The 18,524-nt window shown below is 52.5% G+C and overlaps 1 protein-coding gene across 12 annotated transcripts in view; it reads right to left on the bottom strand.

Annotated features, from left to right (window-relative positions):
- Positions 1–10,567: 10,567 nt before the first annotated feature.
- LOC122692588 (leukocyte immunoglobulin-like receptor subfamily A member 6) overlaps positions 10,568–18,524 on the bottom strand; it is a 109,003-nt gene continuing 101,046 nt past the window's right edge. For 3 of the 12 annotated variants that reach the window (XM_043900304.1, XM_043900301.1, XM_043900311.1), the window contains 5 exons: positions 14,372–14,488; positions 13,305–13,347; positions 13,190–13,227; positions 12,964–13,016; positions 10,568–12,014 (listed from right to left, as the gene is read on the bottom strand). In XM_043900304.1, the coding sequence (XP_043756239.1) occupies positions 11,865–12,014; positions 12,964–13,016; positions 13,190–13,227; positions 13,305–13,347; positions 14,372–14,488 (401 nt within the window). In that variant the 3' untranslated portion in view covers positions 10,568–11,864. Of the gene's footprint in view, positions 12,015–12,963; positions 13,017–13,189; positions 13,228–13,304; positions 13,348–14,371; positions 14,489–15,767; positions 16,071–16,278; positions 16,591–16,799; positions 17,103–17,235; positions 17,521–17,693; positions 17,730–17,884; positions 18,012–18,524 lie in introns of those variants that run through there. The other 9 variants (XM_043900312.1, XM_043900319.1, XM_043900313.1 and 6 more) reach the window with 9 other exon arrangements.

Genomic DNA, 18,524 nt, shown 5'->3' with positions numbered 1-18,524 from the left:
TATGTATAATAGATGAATACGTATAACAGCTACAGCATGATGGAAGGTGAGGGTTAAAGGGCCTGTGTTATAAGGTTTCCATGTTTCTCTTGAGATAAAATATTAGCTCTGTGTGGACACTGTGGAATTAGGTGTATACATTATAATGCCCACAGTTGCCACTAAAAAAACAACATGTGAAGATTTACAGTTAGAGTACTAACAGATATAACAGAGTACTAAAAAAAATTCCAAAAAGCCAAAAGAAGACAAGAAAGGGAAACTTGAAGAGCAGACACTAGAGGGGACAAAGAGAAGACAAATAATACAAGGTTAAACCTGAACAGTATGAAAAGGCAAAAAGATAGGACATGGAAAGATGAACTCCCCAGGTCGGTAGGTGCCCAATATGCTACCGGAGAAATAACTCCAGAAAGAATGAAGAGATGGAGCCAAAGCAAAAACAACACCCAGGTGATGGAAGCAAGGTCCAATGCTGTAAAGAGCAATATTGCATAGGAACCTGGAATGTTAGGTGCATGAGTCAAGGCAAATTGGAAGTGGTCAAACAGGAGATGGCAAGAGTGAACATCGATGTTTTAGGAATCAACGAACTAAAATGGACTGGACTGGGTGAGTTTAACTCAGATGACCATTATATCTACTACTGTGGGCAAGAGTCCCTTAGAAGAAATGGAGTAGCCATCATAGTCAACAAAAGAGTCTGAAATGCAGTACTTGGATGCAGTCTCAAAAACGACAGAATGATCTCTGCTTATTTCCAAGGCAAACCATTCAATATCACAGTAATCCAAGTCTATGCCCCGACCAGTAATGCTGAAGAAGCTGAAGTTGAATGGTTCTATTAAGACCTACAAGACCTTTTAGAACTAACACCTAAAAAAAGATGTCTTTTTCATTATAGGTGACTGGAATGCAAAAGCAGGAAGTCAAGAAACACCTGGAGTAACAGGCAAATTTGGCCTTGGAGTGCAGAATGAAGCAGGGCAAAGGCTAATAGAGTTTTGCCAAGAGAACGCACTGGTCATAGCAAACACACTCTTGCAACAGAAAAAGAGAAGACTCCACACGTGAACATCACCAGATGACCAACACCAAAATCAGATTGATTATATTCTTTGCAGCCAAAGATGGAGAAGCTCTATACAGTCAGCAAAAACAAGACCGGGAGCTGACTGTGGCTCAGATCATGAACTCCTTATTGCCAAATTCAGACTTAAATTGAAGAAAGTGGGGAAAACCACTAAACCATTCAGGTATGACCTAAATCAAATCCCTTACGATTTTACAGTGGAAGTGAGAAATAGATTTAAGGGACTAGATCTGATAGACAGAGTGCCTGATGAACTAGGGACAGAGGTTCATGACATTACAGGAGACAGGGATCAAGACCATCCCCAGGAAAAAGAAACGCAAAAAAGCCAAATGGCTGTCTGAGGAGGCCTTACCAATAGCTGTGAAAAGAAGAGAAGTGAAAAGCAAAGGAGCAAAGGAAAGATATTCCCATTTGAATGCAGAGTTCCAAAGAATAGCCAGGAGAGAAAAGAAAGCCTTCCTCAGTGATCAATGCAAAGAAATAGAGGAAAACAATAGAATGGGAAAGACTAGAGATCTCTTTGAGAAAATTAGAGATACCAAGGGAATATTTTATGCAAAGATGGGCTCAATAAAGAACAGAAATGGTATGGCCCTAACAGAAGCAGAAGATATTAAGAAGTGGCAAGAATACACAGAAGAACTGTACAAAAGAGAACTTCACGACCCAGATACTCACGAAGGTGTGATCACTCACCTAGAGCCAGACATCCTGGAATGTGAAGTCAAGTGGGCCTTAGGAAGCATCACTACAAACAAAGCTAGTGGAGGTGATGGAATTCCAGTTGAGCTATTTCAAATCCTGAAAGATGATGCTGTGAAAGTGCTGCACTCAATATGTCAGCAAATTTGGAAAACTCAGCAGTGGCCACAGGACTGGAAAAGGTCAATTTTCATTCCAATCCCTAAGAAAGGCAATGCCAAAGAATGTTCAAACTACCGCACAACTGTACTCATCTCACATGCTAGTAAAGTAATGCTCAAAATTCTCTGAGCCAGTCTTCAGCAATACGTGAACCTCGAACTTCCAGATATTCAAGCTGGTTTTAGAAAAGGCCGGAACCAGAGATCAAATCACCAACATCCACTGAAAGTGAAAGTGAAGTCGCTCAGTCGTGTCCGACTCTTCGCGACCCCATGGACTGCAGCCCACCAGGCTCCTCTGCCCATGGGATTTTCCAGGCAAGAGTACTGGAGTGGGTTGCCATTGCCTTCTGATCATCAAAAAAGCAAGAGAGTTCCAGAAAAACATCTATTTCTGTTTTATTGACTATGTCAAAGCCTTTGACTGTGTGGATCAAAATAAACTGTGGAAAATTCTGAAAGAGATGGGAATACCAGACCACCTGACCTGCCTCTTGAGAAACCTGTATGCAAGTCAGGAAGCAACAGTTAGAACTGGACATGGAACAACAGACTGGTTCCAAATAGGAAAAGGAGTACGTCAAGGCTGTATATTGTCACCCTGCTTATTTAACTTATATGCAGAGTACATCATGAGAAACGGTGGGCTGGATGAAGCACAAGCTGGAATCAAGATTGCCGGGAGAAATATCAATAACCTCAGATATGCAGATGACACTACCCTTATGGCAGGATATGACGAACTAAAGATCGTCTTGATGAAAGTGAAAGAGGAGAGTGAAAAAGTTGGCTTAAAACTCAACATTCAGAAAACTAAGATCATGGCATCTGGTCCCATCACTTCATGGCAAATAGATGGGGAAACAGTGGCAGACTTTATTTTTTTGGGCTCCAAAATCACTGCAGATGGTGACTGCAGCCATGACATTAAAAGACTTACTCCTTGGAAGGCAAGTTATGACCAACCTAGATAGCATATTGAAAAGCAGAGACATTACTTTGCCAACAAAGGTCCGTCTAGTCAAGTCTGTGGTTTTTCCAGTGGTCATGTATGGATGTGAGAGTTGGACTATAAAGAAAGCTGAGCACCGAGGAATTGATGCTTTTGAACTGTGGTGTTGGAGAAGACTCTTGAGAGTCCCTTGGACTGTCAGGAGATCCAACCAGTCCATCCTAAAGGAGATCAGTCCTGGGTGTTCATTGGAAGGACTGATGTTGAAGCTGAAACTCCAATCCTTTGGCCACCTGATGCAAAGAGCTGACTTATTTGAAAAGACCCTGATGCTGGGAAAGATTGAGGGCAGGAGGAGAAGGGGACGACCAAAGGCATCACTGACTCAATGGACATGGGTTTGAGTAAACTCCGGGAGTTGGTGATGGACAGGGAGGCCTGGCGTGCTGTGGTCCATGGGGTCACAAAGAGTCGGACACGACTGAGCGACTGAACTGAACTGAAACCTAAATAGAACCTTGTCAGTAATTACATTAAATATAAATGGCAAAAATACAATTAAATGCAGAGATTGTAAAACTGGATTAACAGTAAGGAAGACCCTACAAGTTAACCTCATGAAGTTCCCTTAATATAGTGGTGTAAATAGGTTAAAAGGATGAAAGAATGTATTATGCAAACATTTATCAAAAGAAAGCTTACGTGGCTGCATTAGTTTCCTATTGGTGTTGTAACAAATTACCATGAACTTAGGGGCTTTAAACAACCAAATTTGGTGTCTTCCTGTTCTGGCGGTCATAAGTACAAAGCCAGCCCCGCCGGGCTACAACCAAGGTGTCTGCAGGGCTAGTTGCTCTAGTGGCTCTGCAGTGAGGCTCTGTTCCTTGCCTTTCTCGTCTTCCAGAGTCAGCCTGCAGTGCCTGGCTTGTGGGCCCTTCCTTCCATCAATCAACCTCGGCCGTTGGTTTCCTACCCCTGCCTCTGACCCTCTAGCCTCCCTCTTACACAAAGCCTTGTGAATGCGCTGGGCTCCCCCAGGTCACCTAGGATAATGTCCCCATCTCAAGATACTTGCCTCAGTCATGTCTGCAGAGCCCCTCCTGCCATGTACGGTAATATATTCATAGTTTGCAGGGACTAGGGCTCGGATATCTTTGGGACAGCAAGGAGGTGTCATTACCTTCCTCAGTGGCTATGCTGTGCGAGACACTACAATAAAAAACACACCAGAGACTTTAGAGCAAGAAGACTATTGGGGGTGAAGATAAAAAGGTCAGTTCATCAGGAAGACATAGTAATCCCAAACGTCTGCACACAAAACCGCAGAGCTTCAAAATACTGAAAGCAGAAACTGACAGAAATGAAAAGACAGATAAGTCAACGGGTATCATCAGGGACCTTAATACCCTCTTGTTAGAGTAAGTAGATGGCCAATCGGCAAGGATATAGAAAACCTTAACCATACTATCAGCCGACTTGACCTAACTGGCACACAGAACACATTCAACCAGTAGCAAAATGCACTTTTTTTCAAGAGTACATGGAATATTGGCCAAGGTAGTCTTTATTCTTGGTTGTTAAACAGCTTAGCAGATTTAAAAGAATTGCTGTCACTCATGACTTCTCTTCTGACCTTATTGGAATTTCAGTTAAAATCTCACCGGAAAGCTATCTGGTAAATCTTCAACTCTTTGGAAATTAAACAACACACTTCTAAATAATCCAGGGCACAAAGAGGAACTCAAGGAAAATTGAAAAAATATTTTGAACTGGATGAAAGTGAAAGTACACCATCCTTGCGGGATGCAGGTGAAGCAGTGTTCAGAAGGAAAGGAAGACCAGCAAGTGTTCATATTGTAAAGAATGGTCTCTAACCACGAGCCTAACTTTCCATTTTAAGACACAAGAAAAAGAGCGGACTCGCCCCAAATTAAGCATAATGAATAATAAAGGATTCCCTCGTGGCCCAGTGGTTAAGAGCCCACCTGCTTATGCAGGGGACACAGGCTGGATCCCTGGTCCGGGAAGCCTCCACGTGCCGCAGGGCAGCTGAGCCCGTGCACCCTGGCGCCCCTGCGCTGCAACAAGAGAAGCCGCTGTGAGGGGCAGCCCTCGCACCACAAGTAGAGAGTCGTCCTGCTCACGGCAGCTAGAGAAGCCCGCACAGCGACGCAGACCCAGCACAGCCATGACGAAATAAACAACACTTTAAAAACAGTAAAGGGCTGGACTCCATGAAACTGAAAACAGAAAAGCAGTAATAGGGATGAATGAGACCCAGAGCCAGTTCTTTAGAAAGGTCACTGAAGTTGACAAACCACTAGTCAGGGAAACCGTGGAAGAAAGAGGGAAGACACCATTTGCCAATATTTGTAATGAATGACAGGTCATCACTACAGACCCCACAGACATAAATAGGATCATAAGAAGAAGATAACGAACAATTCTGTGCCCATAATCTTGGCAACTCTTGAGAGACACAGGCTGCCAAAACTCACTTGAGAAGAAATAATCTGAATATTCCTTAAAAATATTAAAGAAATTAATTTTGTAGTAACTTTCCAACAAAGAAGAAAGACTCCAGGGCAGAATGGGTTCACTGGCATGTACTGCTAAACGTTTAGGGAAGAAATAATACAATTTTATACAATTTCTTCCAGAAAATAGAAGGGAAAGAAATCACTGTGCAGCAATTTTATGAGGTAAGCATTACTCCAAACTCAAATCAGGAAAAGGAAAGAGAGCTGCAGACACCTCAGGATGATAGATACAAAAATTCTCACCAAACTATTGATAAATGAAAGCCAAGCAAGTCTGAAAAGGATAGCACATCACAACGAAGTGTGGTTTATCATCAGATGCTAGGCTGGTTCAGTATTTGAAAACCAGTAAGGTTAATCCAACATGTTAATAGACTAACAAAGAACACCTGCATCATTACATAAGTTTGGGCATCAGAACCGTTTGATAGAATTAATAAAGTGCCCAGCTATGTAGGGAGGGAAGGGAAGCTCTTTAATCAGACTGAGAGCATCTGAATCTATGTTTGTTGGTGCTTAGTCGCTAAGTTGTGTCTGACTCTTCTGTGACTCCCTGGACCGTAGCCCACCAGGCTCCTCTGTCCATGAGATTCTCCAGGCAAGAACACTGGACTGGGTTGCCATTTCCTGCTGCAGGAAATTGTCCCGACCCAAGGATGGGACCTGTACCTGTTGCATCTCCTGCATGGGCAGGCGTGTTCTTTACCACTGAGCCACCTGGGAAGCCCCAGGGGCCGTTCTTTAAGTAGCCTCTGGCTGTCAGTTGCAGATGGTGGGTGTGATGGTGTGAGCCCATAGGACTAAACCTCACCTCTGCCACTGGGGCTCGCTGAAATTCATGCGGCCTCCACTACACCCGGATATGGGGGTGCCGGGACTGAAGCCACTGCAGAGCCCCGCCTTGGGGCTCCACTCAGATCCGCCAGCTTCTCAGTCACATGAGAAGTCACTCGTTTTCCCAAGGATGACGTATGCTGCTTCTGCAAGCCAAGGATGCCCACCCAGAACCGTGCTTCTCTCTCAGGGTGAGGTGTTGCAAGGTGCAGTGGCCCACGGCTTACTACACGGAGTGTCTTGACAGCCTCCGAGAACAGGACCTCTGTTAACCTCCCTGCTTTGGGACGCTCTGGATCGCTGAATTTCTTTTGTCTTAAAAAGCAGAAACAAAACGACAACTGCCACCTTTCATAGTGTATACGAGGGTTACCAGAGTCCTCGCTGCCCCCTACCCAGCAGGTCCAGTTAACAAGACGTCATCGACGCTGCAGACAGATGGGATGTTCTGCCCGACGTCAGGAAGCCGAGGGTCCCTTTGGACTGTGCTGCAAGGCGGGGAGAATTAATTTGGGTCTGGCCAAAGTGTGGACGTGAACTGCAGTCCAGCCTAGGTAAACACGAACTGCTTCTTAGTTACCAGATCCACACCTGTGTAAAAGTGAGCCAAGGCTGCCTAATTCTGTTTTGGGGGAAGTACCCATCCCATACAGCAGCTGCGATGGGAGCTAGCACTGGGTGAAGTCTGAGACCCGCCAGCCAACCTTCATCCGTCAGGTCTGCAGAGGCCAGGCTGGGTGCTGAGCAGGAGCGCGGTGCGGCAGCCCCACCACCCAGCGAAGTCTTTGCGGGCGGCGCTGACTCCTGCCATTCCGCCTGCCTGCAGCGTTGCTTCTGATTGCCTTTGCACTCTGTGATAGGAAAGTTACATTGTTTTTCATTTTTTCGTTCCAGCCAGTCAGCTTGCAGGATCTTTGTTCCCCAAGCAGGGAGTGAACTCACCCCTCTGCTGTGAAAGGATAGAGTCCTGGCCCCTGGACTGCCAGGGAAGTCCCCGAAGTTATACTGTTGAGTATACAGAGTCTGCTTCCTGTCTTTATGTTTTGGAGGTGGATAAAATGACTGGTTCCGCTTATCCTTTCAAGGCCTAAAAACGACCCATGTTTGGGAATATTCTAGAGCTCGTTTGGCTTTACCGTGAAGGTGTGGCTTCTCTGCATGTGTCTCTGGCTGCGTGGGGTCCTCGTGGCCGCACGGGCTTCTCCGGAGCTGTGGCGCGGGGGCCCCTCTCACTGAGAGCACAGGCTCTCGGGCACGCACCTCAGTAGCTGTGGGTCCCCGGGCTTTCGAGCGCAGGCTCAGTGGTTGTGGCACACGGGCTGGGTTGCTCTGTGGCACGTGGGATCTTCCCCAACCAGGGATTGAACCTGTGTCTCCTGCATTGACAGGCGGATTCCTTACCGGTGAGCCACCAGGGAAACCCGCGTAAGGTCTTTATACTACATGGAATTCTAACATCTCCCATCCCCGTACAGGCTCCAGGAATTGAAACACAATGTTAATTTATCAACACTTCTTAAAACATTAGTAGATAAATGAAAGATGACAATATCATTGGATGACAACGAGTGTGAATTGGGTTTTGCTGCCGCAGAATTTGAGACTAGTGCTCATGGAGGGGAGACAACAGGGCGGTGTGGACCTTCTGTCCTCATTGCTGTCTGCCCGTCCACGTTTCTGTTTTCCCAGTCTTCTTTCTTGCTTCCTGATGTCCCAAGAGTCCTCCCTTTTCTGGGACCAGAACTTCCCTTGGCCGCTGATCTAGGCCCGGCATGCTTCTGAGAGTCCTGTCGGTTCTCCTGTACCTGAGAGTGTCTTTCCCCCGCTTCATTTCTGAAGGAAGGGAGGAGGAAATGGTAACCCACTCCAGGATTCTTGCCTGGAAATCCCATGGACAGAGGAACCCGGCGGACTACAGTCCACGGGGTCGCTGAGAGGTGGACACGACTGTAGAGTCGGGATCGGCAGTTTTCTTTCAGCTCCTGAGACTGTTGCACCACTTCCTTCCTGCCCTTGAGTCTCTGATAAGTGCCCCGTCATGTGAGCGGGTGGCACTCCGATCTCACGGCGTCCAGGGAGCGCCTTCCTCTTCTGTTGGATTGTGGTGCGTCTTGGCGTGGATTTCTGGGGCTCATCCTCTTTGGGTTTTTCTGAGTTTCATGAATCTGTAGATTTACGACTTCTGCCAAGTTTGGGGAAATTCCAGCCACTCTTTCTTGAATTGCTTTCCAGTCTCATCCTCTCTCTCTTCTCCTTCTAGGAATCAGATCCCCGGGATCGGAGACTGTTGGGACTCTGTTCCCATGCCTTTCCAGAATCTGTGCTCCCTGGTGTTCAGACTGGTGTTCCTGTTGCTGCCTCCTCCGTCCCCTGTCCCCGGTCACCTCCACTGTGCTGTTGAGCCCGTTCATCCACGGGGACTCTGTTTTAATTATTGTGTCTTTCAGATCTGAAATATCCACTAGTTCTTTATATCTTCTGTTTCTTTGCTGAGACTTTCTAGCTTTTTTAGATTTACTTGAAGCACATGTATAATTGCTCCTCAGAGCATTTTTAGCATGACTGTTTTACAGTGCTTGTCAGATAATTTCAGCCCCTCTGTCGTCTCAGTGCTAGCAGCTGCTGCTGTTGTTCAGTCGCTCAGTTGTGTCCGACCCTTTGCGACCCCAGGGACAGCAGCATGCCAGGCCTCCCTGTCCATCACCATCTCCCGGACTTTGCTCAAACTCATGTCCATAGAGTCGGTGATGCCATCCAACCGTCTCATCCTCTGTCGCCCCCTTCTCCTCCTGCCTTCAGTCTTTCCCAGCATCAGGGTCTTTTCCAGTGTGTTGGCTCTTCGCATCAGGTGGCCAAAGTACTCAAGATGAGATTTTCCTGGTTCTCGTGTTGATGAATGAGTTTTCAAACTGAGACCTGGACATTTTCGATATTATGTTGTGAGGGTCTGGGTCTTATGGAGATCTTTCGTTATAAAGGGCTTACCTGACGCATCGCTGGGGTATGACTCATTCCTGCCCGGTGGATGGGGCAGTCCAGGTACTGGTCCCCTTTGATGCCCACCGTTTCACTCCTGGGGTCTTACCACTCTTACCAGTCTGTCTGCTGCCTTCTCTCCACTCTTCAGAGTACAGGCAGACCCCAGAGATGTTGTGGGCCCAGTTGGAGACCACAGCAACAAAGCAGATATCACAGTAAAGTGAGTTACGGAAACTCTTTTGTGTTCCCAGTGTCTATCAAAGTTACGTTCACACCATACTGTGGTCTGTAAGTCTGCAGTAGCATTATGTCTGACACAACAATGTACACACTTCAGTTAAAAAATAATGCTAGTGGGGAAATGGCACTGATAGGCTTGCCTGATGCGGTTTGCCACAAACCTCCAATTTGTAAAAACTCAGATTATCTGGGAAGCACAGTAAATTCTTGTGATTGTATATGTAATGTCCAGGAGCTTAACTGTGCCTGGTGGGGGGTTAAGGAAACAAACCTCTGTTTCCTCCTGGTCCAAAACTGGAAGTATGAAATGCAACTGATTTTTATATATTGAGTACACCCAATGATAATAGATAGATCATTTTCAAATCAGAAAAATAGATTCTTATATTATTTGGATTTTCCATGCATACAGTTTTGTAATCTGTGAGCAATACAGGTTTTTGTTCTTTGTTTTTTTTAGCAATACAGTTTTACTCCATCCCTCTGTGCCTATTTTTTTTTGGACTTTATTATTTAATTGGCTGGTTCTTCCAGGACCCTGCTGAATAGAAATGTAATAGTAAACATTCTTGGCTCAGTCTTAATCGCAGGCAGAAAGGTTGTACATTTGTACCTTTGACAGTGATCTCTGGGCTTCTCTGGTGGCTCAGTGGTGCAGAATCTGCCTGACCCGGGTTCCATCCCTGACCGGGGAAGATGCCACACGCGCCCTGAACCTGTGCTGGAGGGCTTGGGAGCCGCTCACCCACGCGCCACAGCTGCTGGAGTTGGGCGCCCTAGACCCGAGCTGCGCAGCCAGAGAGGCGCCCGCGGTGAGGAGAGGCGCCCGCGGCGAGGGGCCGGGCGCCGCAGGTAGAGTCCCCTGCCCGCTGCAACTGGAGAACAGCCCACACAGCGGCCAAGACCCCACACAGCCAGCAATGAACAAGCAAACATAAAAAATAGATTTCTGGTGCAGGTTTTAAAAGATGCTTTGATAAATGGTAGGAAATTCCCTTCTACTTACGACTTTTTCATTATAAATTGGTGATGTATTTTATCAAAACCTTTTCATCTGTTATCATGGTGTTTTAAAATTCCTTCTTTTAATATTTGAATTGTATTGATTGATTTTTGAGGATGAAACCAACCACACGTTCCTGAAAAAAAAAATAGGTGCACGTGCATGATATATTGTCCATTTCATTGATTGATGAATCCTCTTTGTGAATGTTTTGTTCAGGAAAACAGAAACCAGGAAAAAAGAGCTTCCTGTGGTTTCCCCTTTTGTCGTTTCCGTGTCGCGTTTGGGCTCAGGTTTTTCTGGTGCAGTGAAATGTTTTGTGGAGTGTGCCCTTCCTTTCCCCTCTCTGCGTAAGCTGGTGTAAGTTCCGTAGGTATGTGTACGAGCGTGTGTGTGTTTCATGACTGCCCACGTGTTCAGATGCATTCACCTGTGAAACTCTCTGGACTCAGAGTTCACTTTAACGTATAGGACAATTCAGATTTTCTGTTTATCCCCATGTCCATAATTTTGATAAATTTTATTTTTGAGAGTTTTGGTCTGTGTCATCTACATTTTCTACTATAATAGCATAAAACTGTCCTTCAATGAAGTTTTTATCTTTCTAAAGTCTGAAGGACCTGCCGTAGTGTCCTGACGACGGTAAAGCAATGCCTTCTCTCTTTTTGACTTGCTATTGTGCCTAGGATGTGTAAGTGTGATCCACGTTCTAAAGGATGAAGCTTTCTGGCTTTTCTGATTTTCCTCTCCTTTTTGTCTGTCTTCAGTAGTAGCTGCCCTTGTCATTGTTATTTCCCTCTTCCTGCCTTCATTTGGAGTAATTTGCTGATCTTTTTCAAAATCACCGATAATTGAGAAGTCTGTTGCCTTCTTCATAAAATATGAGGATACTATCTTTTTTAAGGAAACTGAAACACGCCGTTCAGTCTTTAGTGACTTGTTTATTTGCGGCTGTGCTGGGTCTTCCCTGCTGCGTGGGGGCTCGCTCTGGCTGCAGCGCGTGGAGGCTGGTGCCTGGCTGTGCACGGCCTGCTCGCGCTGGCTCCTCTCGAGGAGCACCAGCTCTGGGCACAGGGCTTCGGCAGCGGCCGTGCCCCTCGGCTCAGCTGTCCGCAGCAAGGGGGTCAGACCCACGCCCCCTGCATTGGCTGGCAGATTCTCAACCGCTGGGCCACCGGGGGTCCAGGATGCTGCTTCTGAGGGTTGACCCAAAAGGGTCCCGGGGCCCCAGGTGGTCTGTTAGGAGCCCAAGGGCTGGCTGCTGGTTGTTACATGGTGTCCACTGCTGGCTGCTCCCGTGCCTCCTGGGGTCCCTGAGGTCTGGTCCCTGGAGCCTGGGGTCCGGGTCCTTCCTGGGCTAGCGAAAGGCGAGAGCAGCGTACTCACTGGGGTCTGCTGGGGGCTCCCCCACCGGGGGGCTGGGGGGTGCGGCCGTCCCCCTTCTGACAGTCGAGTGGTTCAGCTGGGCGTAGGTCACGTCCTGGGGGGCTTCGGACGTGGCAGCCTGCAGGGTGGGGGGAAAGGTGTGTGAGATGGGGCGCCTGGGGGCCCGGAGAGGAGGGACCCATGTGCTGTGCGTCTGTCTGTCCTTCCTGAAATCCCCCCGACTGGGAGGAGAGGGGGCACCTCCCGCCTTCATCTTCATCTCGGGGGTTCACAGGGCGCCCGTCCCCTCCTGGGGGTCTGCCTCCCACCTGTTCTGCTGGAGGGAGACCATGAGACAGGACAGGCGCCTCCTGGGCCCGCCGCCCCTCCTCCAGCCAGCTCCCCTCTGTGCCCAGATGAGGCTTGGGACCTCGGGTCAGGTCAGCTCACTCTCCTGATGGAAACTCCAGGGGCCTCCTGACGCCCGGGAGCCTCCGGGTGCCTTGTCAGGCCCTGGTTTCTGTCTGAGCCCTGGCCTCTTGCTCATCTGCCTGGGCACACGGCCGTCTTCCTGCTAAAGCGTGTCCCTCCCGTCTCAGGGCCTTCCTACTGGGTGTGCCCACCCCGTGCGCCCAGTCCGTCTCGTGATTTACTTTCCTCGTCAGGCCCTTGCATTCTGAGATCCGCCTGCTTGTTGGCATGGGGCCCCTCTCACCGCGAGGTGAGTGCCCGCGGTACCGGCAGGGCCAGGGGGTGGTGCCCGCTCTCCCACACCCTTTACTGGGGGGTGAAGGAGGGGGGCCTGGGCGTGTGGGCGATCCACTGATGCACGCGTCCTCTTGAGACCTGGGGCTGCACCCCCACACCAGAAGGTCAGCCAGAGGACACGGAGCTGGGAAAGGCGCCCTGAAGGAGGGGCCGTGAGGTCACAGGGCAAGGGGAGGCTGGGGTCACGGCAGGACCCAGGGAGCCGGGAAGGAGGGGTCAGGGTGGGCGTGGCTGGAGCTGGGGTGTGAGCACAGCGACGCATGCGCTGGGCTGAGTTTGGCACCAGGAGGTCTGTGGTGGCCGGACGGGAGCAGGGGTCTCACCCGACGGTCCAGCTGCAGCCCCACCTCAGACTGTGCATCGCTCACGGCAGCATCTGCAGCAGAGCAGGGGGACTGCTGGGCGGGGTTCCGAGAGCCTCAGGGCTGGAGCCCCCGCCCTGCACCCCGGGGTGAGTGCTGTGTGGTCCCCCACCCTTCTGAGCGTCCCCCCCACTGCCTCCAGAAGTCTCTGTGCCCCCCGTCGCGGGCCGCCGCCTCTCCTGCTCACAGATGGCCTGGTCCTGGGTGTCCGCGGCTGGGCTGGAGCTGAGGAGGAGACGCTGAGTCAGCGGGAGAAGGTGGGGTGCTGTGGGGGGCTCTGGGGGTGTCGGGGCGGGGATTACCTGCTCTGCGGGCCTCTGTCCTCAGGCCCTCGGTCTGTGGCCCCTGTGGGAGGTTGGAAATCAGCCTCGGCCTGGGCTGGGTCCCGGGACAGAGGCTCTGCCCCTGGGGATGTGGTGACCCCACCTTCCACGTGGGATTCAGGAGGAGAGGAGGCAGCCTGGGCTGGTGGTGTGTGTTTCAGTTCATGACATTGAGAAGGAGGGAGATGGCTTAAACTAGTGCACGTGGGCTGACAGTGGGTGTTTTTTTCCACTAGATTTTCAGATTTGAGAACTGAAAAAATTTTTAAATGAAATATCATTGATTTATAATATAGTAGTTTTAGGCATACAACCTATGATTCAATGTTTTTATAGGTTATACTCCATTTAATGTTATTAAAAAATAATTGCTACATTCCCTGTGCTATCCAGCGTATCCTTCTTGTTTATTTTGTACATAGTAGTCTGTATCTGTTAGTTCATACCTCTACTCTGCCCGTCCCCCACTGGTAACCATTATATCAACGAGTCTGTTTCTGTTTTGCATATACATTCCTTTCTATTATTTTCCAGATTCAGTATGTACAAATGATATCATAAAACATTTACCTTTCTCTGACTTATTTCAGTAAGCATAATACTCTCTAGGTCCATGTATGCTGTAGCAGATGGCAGAGTTTCCTTCTTTTTTATGGCTGAGTAATATTCCATTGTATGTATATGTGGGTGTATATATACACACACACACACACACACCACATTTTCTCTATTCATTCTTTTCTTGCTGGACATTTGGGTTGCTGACATACGTTGGCTATTGTAAACTGGCTATATGAATATTGGAATGTTTGTATCTTTTCTTTTTTTTTTTTTGTTTGTATCTTTTCAAATTAGTTTTCATTTTATTCAAACATATACCCAGCAGTGGATTTGCTGGATCATATGATAATTCTGTTTTTAGTTTTTAAGGACCCCCCCATACTGTGCAAAAAAATTATTTAAGCTGACTGTTCCCATGTCCTAGGTTTCCCTTTGTCTGATGCCCTAAGGCCTCCAGGGAGCCAGTCACCCCGTTCCCTACTCACCCGACTTCCTGTGGCTGTCCCGACCCCGGTGTCGTAGGAAGAGTAAGAGGAGGACGAGGAGCAGCAGGACAAAGGTCACCGAGACCCCGATGAGGACACTCAGGTACCACGTGAGGCCTGGGGCACCAGAGATGTCTGAGTGAGCCAGGGATGCCGTTTAACTGAGCACCTACCATGTGCGGACTCCTGCTGGGGTCTGTGCATCCATCTCCAACCCATCCCACCCGTTTTACAGGCGAGGAAACTGAGGCACAGAGACGGAGATCACGGCCCTGGTGACCCAGCCTGGACGGGGCAGAGCCAGGACTGGAACCAGGGCCGTGGGCGCCCTGAGCGCCCCCTGAGCTGGCCCCCAGGAGGACACGGGCTTCCTGCTCTGGGGGCCCCTCGCCTGAGGGGGCTGCCCGAGGGTCTCAGCTGGAGCTGAGGGTCCTCCCTGGTCCCCGCCCCTCCCCCACCTCAGCAGGGGGCGGGGGAGGGGCGGGCTGCGTGAGGGGCCTCTGGGTCCCCCCCACACGCCGTCACCACGCTGCAGCGGAGGGGACAGGTCCCCACAGGCACCTCCACGCCCGATGGGGGTCACACCCAGGTCAGAACCAGGACATCTACAGTCTGGGCCAGGGGCCTCTCCTTTTACACTGGGAGGAGCTGAGGCCCGACGCGGGTGTGGTGAGGGTGAGGGGGTCCACATCAGAGTCTCCAGAGGTGCTTGAACCGGGGGCATATTCAGCCTGCCCCCGGACCCATGACCACCTCCCCAAGAGCCTGCTCCCCTCTCTGTGGGCCTGACCCGCTGAGGGCGGGCACTGATACCCGGAGCCCCCTGGGGGCTAGCAAGGGGGTGGGGGCGGGGGGCTTTCCCCCTTCACAGCCCTGCTCCCCCAGGCTGAGCGACCCCCCGGCCCACGGCCCTTCACCCAGCAGACCAGAGCCCCTGCAGCCTGTGTTTCCCATTTCCCCTTTAGCATCTCTGCTCCACCCACAGCAAGTCTTGATGACCTGAGTGGGTATTAGATCTTCCGACTCCCACACCGCCCTGGGACGGGCTGTCTCCCCTGGGCACAGAGCCCCGTGACTCCACAGTTGTTGAATTGGGGCCCGAGGGTGGGGGCTGGGCCCATGGGTCCTGGGAATGAGCCCAGGAAGGGGTGCGCCGGGCTGACCGGGGTCCCCACCTCACTCCCCTCTGCCCTGCACGGCCCTGTGGCCTCCCCCAGACCCTCCCACTGCCCCCCTGCCCCTCCGGGACCCCAGTGGGGAGGAAGGGGCGGGGCCGGGCTCCGAGGCCCCTCCCTCAGGGGGCCCCTCCCTCAGCGCCCCCTCCTCCACGACCTCCGGGGCCTCCCAGGGCACAGAGCCCCGAGCTGCCGAGTCAGATGGACAGACGGGGCCTCACCTGAGACCAGGAGCGCCAGGGGCTCGCTGGGCAGGGACAGCAGGTGGGGGTCTGTGCTGAGTGCGCGGTAACACCTGTAGGTGCCCCCGTGGGCCGAGCTCACAGGACTCAAGGAGAACTCGGCCCGGAACCGCCCGCCTTGGGCCTGGGCGCGCAGACGCAGGGGGCGATGGGCTGCCCCCTCCTGGGACAGAAGGAAGGTGTCCGTCCTGTTTCCCGACTGACACAGCAGGGTCACGTTCTCCCCCGGGGCCACCGAGGGGCCCGGCCGCGCTGAGAGCGAGGGTCTGTCTCTGAGCAGTCCTGCAGAGAGGAAGGGGGTGCGGGCCCGGCCCTGGTTCTGAGCGAGACTCCGCGGCCTCTCTGGACCCTCAGCACCGTCTCTGTTTCTCCGAGTCCCCCCTCCCCCACACCGTCTCGCTGTCCCCTCCTGGGAACCCCTCCCCTTGGTCCTAGCATCACCCCTGGGGCTCCCCGGTGGGGCCTGTGCAGCGTCTGGTCCCCGACTGACCCGCTGGCCACTCTCCTGCCACCAGGAGCTCCAGGGGGTCGCTGGGGGCCGACCACTCGGAGGAGAGGCCGTGTCCACCGTAGCATCTGTACCGGCCCCCGTGGACGGTGCCCACTGGGCCCAGGGGGAAGTCGGCCTGAGAGAGCCCCCCCTGGGCCCTCCGGGCAGGGTGCTGGGGGAGGTCCTGGCCCCCCTCCTTGGACAGAGCGAATCTGGCGTAGCCGGCGTCAGAGCGACACTGCAGGGTCAGGTTCTGTCCAGAGGTGACGACAGGGCCCTGCGGGCTCAGGAGGGACGGCTTCCCAGACAGCCCTGGGGAGAGACGGGCGCTGGGTCGTTGGGACCGCCTCCCCCGTGGACGCCCTTCCCGGCCCGGCCCCAGGCCTCGCCGTCTCTGTCTGTGTGTCTGTCCTGTGAGCACCATGCTCCTCTCCCCCCCTCACAGGGGCTCCCCTGGGAGCAGAGACCCGAATATGTTGTCTTGTCTGCACAAATGTGGGGTCAGGACGGGACTTCCTCACCTGAGACCAGGAGCTCCAGGGGGTCGCTGGGGGCCGACCACACCTGGGGGGTGTCCCTGTAAAAGCCGTAGCATCTGAACGTCCACCCGTGTCCGGGGCTCACGGGGCCCATGGGGAACAGGGCCTGGGTCTGCCCGTTAGGGCTCCGCTGTCCATCCAGGGTCTGAGAGGACTCGTCTTCTCCTTCCTTGGTCAGAAGGAACCTGTTAAATCCCCGACGGGAACCACACTGCAGGGTCACGTTCCCTCCTGAGGTCACCACAGGGCTCGGCAGGGCTGAGAGGCTGGGTTTGCCATAGCGTCCTAGGAGAGAAGGAGGCAGCTGGATCCGTGGGGCTCCCTCCTTGCCCCCCAGGGCTGGGCTGTGAGAGGGACACCCCCTGAGAGCAGATCCCCCTCCCGAGGGCAGAGCCTGAGGTCCCCAAGCGTCTCTCACCTGTCACCACCAGCTCCAGGGGGTCACTGGGCTCTGACCAGTGATATCCCCTGAGATAGTAGCACCAATAATGCCCTGCATACTGCTCGGTCATCAGTGAGATGGAGAACTTGGCCTTGTCCCTGGGCTCCAGGGGTTTCTGTGTGTCCCAGGGGACTGAGATTCCCTCTTTATCCAGACGGAACTCCTGGGCCCCCAGGGTCCCCTGACACCAGATGCTCACGGGGCTCAGCCAGGGGACCACAGAGCCCGGCTCTGCCCAGATGGTGGGTTTGGGGGGGGTCTCTGCAAGGAAATCAGAGGCAGGCTCACCAGGCGTCTCCCCCATGCCCCGACTCTCAGCCCAGGCCTCCCAGACTCCCCCTCCGTGAGCCCCGAGCTGCCGTCCCCCTCCCCGTGGCCTGGGGGTGACCCTTGACCCCACGAGAGGAGGGAGCTGGCCCTGGGGACAGACTCACCAGCCTGCACCTGGGTCCTCAGGCCCACACTCAGCCCTGGAAGAGAGAGCCCTGTGAGAGGTCTGCCCTCAGCTCTGAGCAGTGCCTCTCCTCCCCGGGAGCCTCCTGGGGTCTGGGGTCCCCTGTCGGAGCAGGCCGGCTCGGGGAGGGTCCCTCCAGTCCAGGGCTCCCCCTGCCCCTCCTCATCTCACCGAGGCAGAGCAGGGCGGGGAGGGTGGGGGCCATGGCGTCTCCTCCCTGCGGTCCAGGTTGTGAGGATGGAGGAGAGCTGGGTGCCCTCCGGACAGACAGACACACAGGGTGTGTCCTCTCCGGGGCTGGGGTTTCCTGTCACGCGGTTGTCACATCAGCGTCCCCGCAGGAAGGGGAACAGCCTCTTCTTGAAAGCCTGGCGTCGTCCCCATGACAGTCCCAGTGTGTTCCTGAGTTGCCCCTTCCAGATGAGGACGGCCAGGCTCCTTCCCTCTGAGAGCCTCGCCTCGGGGTCTGCTTCCTCCTCTGCCCGTCCATCAGCAGGTCCCCGTGGGGTCCTCACCCTGGCCCGGTCACCAGGCCCTGGTGATGCTTCTGGGAGGATGCCGGCTCCTGCTGCCCGCAGGGCTCAGATCCCCAGAGACACATTGTTTTTAATTGGAGGATCGTCGCTTCACAGTATGGTGCTGGTTCTGCCACACATCAACGTGGATCGGCCATATGTGTCGCGTGGCCCTCCCTCTTGAACCCCGCCCCCCCACCCGTCTAGGCTGTCACAGACGCCTCTGTGAGCTCCTCAGTCACACGGCATGTCCCCGGCGGTGTGTTTCACACGTGCTGGTGTGTGTGTTTCCAGGC

This window comes from Cervus elaphus, chromosome 4 (genome assembly GCF_910594005.1).
Source record: "Cervus elaphus chromosome 4, mCerEla1.1, whole genome shotgun sequence".
Taxonomy (NCBI): Eukaryota; Metazoa; Chordata; class Mammalia; order Artiodactyla; family Cervidae; genus Cervus; species Cervus elaphus.
The sequence above is the reverse complement of the archived record's forward strand: the minus strand, read 5'-3'. Positions and strand labels throughout refer to the sequence as shown.